Source organism: Ixodes scapularis, unplaced genomic scaffold (assembly GCF_016920785.2).
Source record: "Ixodes scapularis isolate PalLabHiFi unplaced genomic scaffold, ASM1692078v2 PGA_scaffold2__306_contigs__length_199485367, whole genome shotgun sequence".
Taxonomy (NCBI): domain Eukaryota; kingdom Metazoa; phylum Arthropoda; class Arachnida; order Ixodida; family Ixodidae; genus Ixodes; species Ixodes scapularis.
The window spans coordinates 132,871,433-132,877,192 of record NW_024609857.1 but is presented as its reverse complement, the minus strand read 5'-3'; the positions used below and the strand labels follow the sequence as shown (position 1 = coordinate 132,877,192).

At 46.6% G+C, this 5,760-nt stretch overlaps 1 protein-coding gene across 1 annotated transcript; it reads right to left on the bottom strand.

The window, feature by feature from the left end:
• Positions 1–3,049: 3,049 nt before the first annotated feature.
• Positions 3,050–4,570, bottom strand: LOC120840740. Its single transcript, XM_040211393.1, has one exon. The coding sequence runs from the start codon at positions 4,568–4,570 to the stop codon at positions 3,050–3,052; it is 1,521 nt and encodes a 506-aa protein (XP_040067327.1).
• Positions 4,571–5,760: the final 1,190 nt, after the last annotated feature.

Here is a 5,760-nt window from a genome sequence, read left to right as displayed (position 1 = left end):
GAACTGGATATGCGCACTTCACACAAAGAAAAGTAAAATGGTGCGACCAACTGATAAGCCACCGCTGCTGGGAGGCCTCAAATTTGAAACCATTATTTCTCCGGAGAAATTACCAAGATCAATGTCCAGCCTATGAGTTTTTGATTTTGTCTTTGAGTATTTACCAACATATATGATATACTTACTTCGCGATGAGGGTCATGTCCCTTGAAAAAATATGGTTTAATTTAGAACAAGAGTGCAAAGCACTTCCCAATTAACAATTCTATTTTGCTAGTAGTCAGTTTGATACCCGCTTAAGTTCCATACGCAGTACTCAACTTTTTGATGTTTCACCACAAACATTGAACTATGTGAACCTTTTTGCAAAATTCGAAATGTCGTACATTTCAGGATCGGTTCATTTTTAGGTGAAATTTTTTTAAAGGGAACTTAAAAACTGCAGGCTGCAGTAAATAGTCAGTTCTCTAGATTAAGAAATGTGGTCATTATAAGAAACAATTATTTTTTTACATTAATCGCAACGGGTTCAGTGAATGTTTCTTTTGGACCTAAATGTGCAGATGAAAAGCCGCGTGCACATGAAAATATCAATTGGGATCAATGTACACAAACCACTAGCCTGAGCGATAAAAAACATTGTTTTCATGGAATTGTAGTGAAGTTGTCTTAAAATAGTAGGACGTTCTTATTAAGATTACTTTGTCTCAATTTAATTTTACGTTTCTTGATGCATTTGCTGTAGCCAGTGTAAAAACACAGTAGCCCTTTACCTGAATGCGCGTGGTCAAGCGTTCAGCTTTAGATGAGGTCAGCCATGTTGTTACTTTGGTCAAGCATGCCCTTGTTGTCTACGATAAACTTTCCACCAACAAGTGTCATAGTTTACAAAGTTCATGTCTTCCGGGTATTGCTATGGCAGCAAAGGTTGTTTTATCAGATGCGAGTTGCGAAGTTTAGTAGTGAACCCACAAAAGGATGAACATGCCCTTCTATTCCATCCAGGTCTTTACTGGCAGACTATCGATGTGCATTTTAAATAAAAGAATATTGACACAAGGAGGCAATTGTATTCGTGTCACCCTTTTTAAAGCGGCCAGGCCTGTGCCTGTAGAGAACAAGTCTCTCTACATAGGGACAAAAAAAAAAAGCAACAACGCTAAAATTCGGCATGACGACACAAAATATTTGAAGTACCCATTAATGCATACTGGCTCACTTACTAAACTCTGGAAAAGACCGATTCAGCCTTACTTGGCGCACGGTTCGCAAGAAAGAATCACTTGTGAAAGGAAAAAAAAAAATAAAACGATTTACTACCTGACGCAGAAACAGGTGCGACAGGCCTAGTCCACACTCGCGAACTCGACGAAAGAGATTAATTCTGCTCATTTTCTTCCAAGAGGAGCCCCCAAAAAATACTGCGAAAACGCGATGAGATTTCTTTACATTCACTCGAGAACAAGGTAATACTTGAAAAATGTACTGCAGCTTCGTCACAGGAAACAAATTACAAACTGTGGCACGCGCAAAAGTAAATAAACCACTCTCCCTCCCTTGTGCCGCTTTGTCACGGAACTCCAATACCTAACTGTGCTAGTAAGGCTCATTATCGCGGTTGTACTCGAGCGGAACTACCAAGTACTTTATTGGAGTGGATACCCAAGTTTTATTCGTGAACACGCTTGGCGTTGAAAACCACTCCCGGTGCCAAAAACCGGGACACTTATTCCAGTTTACTGCGATCCCACCGACATTACAGAACCACTTGACTGTATTAACTGCTTCGACAATGCTTCCTTGGTTTAAAAAAAGCAAAAAAACACAAAAACATCGCAATATTATCCTCGTAGACCAAAACACGCAATTCGGATGAATATAGCTTAAATACACTTATTCTACTATTTTTGATAATACTTAAACAAAATGATTCTATGAGTCACGGCTTGTGGTTTGGGCGCCGTGGGACCCGGGAAGGCAGGGAGTCAGCCTTTCGGGGAGAAAGCGCTTTATTCGAGCTCCAAGTGTTGCTTGAACCAGCTCTAGCCCAGAACTGCCCGTCTCGTCGATTCTTGCTTCCGTCGTCACGTCGCCTTTCCTCGACGCGCCAATCAGCGCACACCACGGGTAACAAAAATATAACAATCACAAAACCCGATAACCCGTCGGCGACGGCACTGAATCTTCTGCCTCATGCATGCTACATGCATGACACGCCCCCCCCCCCTTTTTTTTTTCCTTTTCCAATAAAAAGAAAATCATAATTTGTGTATCCCTATACACTTGTAGCATTTAGAACAAGCGAACTGCGCGCACATTCCCGTCCATTCGGCGTGAATGATCACAAGAAGGACTGACAAACTGCTTAAGAACGTCTAAAGTACCTTAACTCCAAACAAAACTCCTCCCCACTACAGCCTTGACAACGCATCAGCAGGGATGTTTCTCGTCCCTTTTACATACCGTACATTCAAGTTAAATTTTTGCAACGCAAGCGCCCAACAAGTCAGCCTCGCACTATTTGGTGCTGCTGACGCTAAATACTGCAAAGGGTTACGATCGGTGCGAATTTCGACCTCCGCCCCAAATACCCACGTTTCCAACTGACCCGAGGCCCACAAAACCGGGTTTGGGGAGCAGCAAGTTTACTGAGAAAGGCCACCGGGTACTCTTTCCCGTCATCTGCGTTTTGTGCAGGACATGCCCCTATCGCTCTATCTGATGCGTCAGTGGACAGAACGAAGGGCTGGCTGGCATCTGGCGCTCTCATAACTGGAACATTCGGCCTTTAAAACGAATTCTTAATTCGCTGTTGCGTTTTCTTTCGAGCAAAATGCCCGCCAACTGGTTTGTCATGGGCTACTTCTAACACCGTCTTCCGCCTGTTTTCCGGTAAAACTAACTGCTCCACAGTTCTGCCATTTATTTTTTCTTTATGGAACAGCATTCCATCAAGCACTTGTATTTCATGAGTCCCTTTTTTCGCCTGTAGCCACAGTGGCTTCAGCGACTCGTCGTTCTTCTGTTCTGTTCGAAACTGAAGGCAACTTTAAGATTCTATTTTGTGTACGTCACTTCGCTCGTCCTCAGACTCTACAGTCCCGTTTTCTCCCGCCGACTGTGTGCTCACCACACATGCCTCTATCACAGGACCTTTCTTCAAGACTGCAGCTTCACCAGGAAGATTTACCTGATCTGCGAAGGGCCTTTCCTGTTCTACTCCTCTTAAAGCTACTAAATCCTCAGGTGCGAGTAGTGCGTCAACTTCTCCGTCAAGCTGCTTGGTTACAGCACAGAGCAGTAAAGTATCCACTCCGGTGTCAAGCGCATTGCTCCCAAGTCGAAAAGGGACATACATGAGATCGGCCTCCACCTCGTGGCCGAAAGCGCCCTTCAACCGAACCTTTTTCTTCTGATTATCCAAAATGGTGGCCATAGACCTTCGAACCACTGTAATGTCTGCACCCGAATCAATCCTGGCATTTAAGTACTTGTCCCCTGAGCGGAGTTGCACATATCGTTCTCCGTCAAGCACTTGGTGTTGTTCAGCCAGCGGTACTAGTTTATCATGCACCTCGAATATTAGCTCAGCGTGTTCGCAGTATAAAGGACTTTTTACTTGTGCCGTTAGCTTAGGATTGGTCTCAGGGCAATTTCTTGCCAGGTGACCCTGTTCCCCACAAGCGAAACAGCGTCGAGTGTCGCCGAAATGCACGGTAAGCCCTCTCTCTTTCGGATGAGTCACAGACTCGCTCTGACCAGAGTCTCGAGTAGTGTCCGTCTTGTGGTAGGGCTTTGGGACCCTTTGTGCAGTACTCTTCTGATGGCATTCAGCCAGCTTGGCTATCGCCTCGGGACGCAGCCATTCCCCCGTTTCGTTCAAGGCAACATACGCTTTTGTTTCATTGGGGAGAGACTCCTTCAACCTATCCGCGACAACTAGTTGCAACAGGTCATGGTAAGTTTCCACTTTTCTACTGTTCAGATAGTAACTGAAGTAGCTATTAAGTCGGCCGGCGAACTGGCTCAACGACTCTTCCCGCAATTTGCCTGTCGTATTGAACAGTCGTTTATATTCGTTTGGAGACAATCTTAGTTCACATAAAATTCGTTCTTTTAGCTGAGCGTAAGGTGGCAGTTCCTTCATACCACTGCACATGATCACTGACCTGACCCTGTCAGCTATATACGGCATTATCAGGACAGTTTTTAGCTCGTCAGGAACCTGAAAGGATCGAAATATGATTTCTACCGCCTCGAACCAGCCAGGCGCTAAGGTTTTGTCCACGGGCATCCGGCTGAGCACATTACTCAAGAGTGCAGCATAGTGGGCTACCCCAGATTCTGGTTTTAATCCCAGCCCCCCGTTGGCACCGCCGCCATTCTCCCTCTGCAATTTTTGGAGCTCAATTTGTGCCCGTATTTGTTCGAGCTTTATTTTTTCAATTCCCAACCGAGTGTTCATCACTTCAGAATATGTTCTCCCCTCATCTTCTGATGCGTCGTCAGGCTCCTTAAGTTTATCAGGCATTTTACCCTCCCCTTTCCTCGACTCATAGTTCTTCGCCATTGCTTGAGTGATCATTCAACCCAAATAGACAAGCATATGCGCTCACCGATTCAGGTTGACCAGCTCTTCGTCGTCGATGGGCAGTCGGAGGCACTGGCAGCAGAAATGCCTAGCACGAATGTCTCAGGGTCCGTGCACCACTGAAGTCCACATTCGACCGCCTTCAGGCAGTAGTTCCGGTATCTGTCGAAGCCTGGAAGTCTTGTTTTCCGACGCTGGTTCTTGCGCTGAGGCTGCGTCATGCAGCGTTTATCCCACCGGTCACGCCAAGCGCTTGTCTGGCGTCCGGTTCCATGGTCGCCGATGAGCCGAGTTTGCGTGATGTCAGCACCGTTCGTGCTGTGCTCTTGGACTCGCCGCTCCGTCGCAAATGGTAGACGAAATGCGTGGCTTGCTTGAACTGGCAACGTCCGTGCGGTATGCCGGACCCACCGCTCCGTTGCTTATGGCAGGCAAAAATCCAGACTTGCTTGAACTCGGCGACGTCCGTGTGGTGTTGGAGCTGGTCGCTCACCCCAAGGTTCCGTAGCTGAGCTCCATCTTGTCGACTGCGCCAGTCACGGCTTGTGGTTTGGGCGCCGTGGGACCCGGGAAGGCAGGGAGCCAGCCTTTCGGGGGGAAAGCGCTTTATTCGAGCTCCAAGTGTTGCTTGAACCAGCTCTAGCCCAGAACTGCCCGTCTCGTCGATTCTTCCTTCCGTCGTCACGTCGCCTTTCCTCGGCGCGCAAATCAGCGCACACCACGGGTAACAAAGATATAACAATCACAAAACCCGATAACCCGTCGGCGACGGCACTGAATCTGCTGCCTCATGCATGAAACATGCATGCTACTATTCATATGCAAAAAAGAGAGGAAAAAGGACATCCTTGGCGCACAGAACGCTGCACCTGAATACGTTTTCCGACTGACTTATTTACTATTCGGCAAGTCCTACAACCACTGTACGCAATGCCAACTCCTTCCCGTATAACAGATCCTGCGTTGACATGATTAAGAACAGTCAAAAGGATGTCACCTGGTACCCAATGAAACGCTTTCTCGAGATCCACCGCGAGAATGCATGGCATCGCAACAATCGAGGACACACCTTGCTGTGCGAGCGAGTATTTGTAAACATGGTCCTAGCCTTTATACCGGATTATTTAATGAGGACCAACTAGTTCAGTTATTACACTTTGCACTCTTGC

Excerpts from the sequence above, each read along its gene's own strand:
- LOC120840740 (XM_040211393.1), bottom strand. The coding sequence starts at position 4,570 with ATGGCGAAGAACTATGAGTCGAGGAAAGGGGAGGGTAAAATGCCTGAT.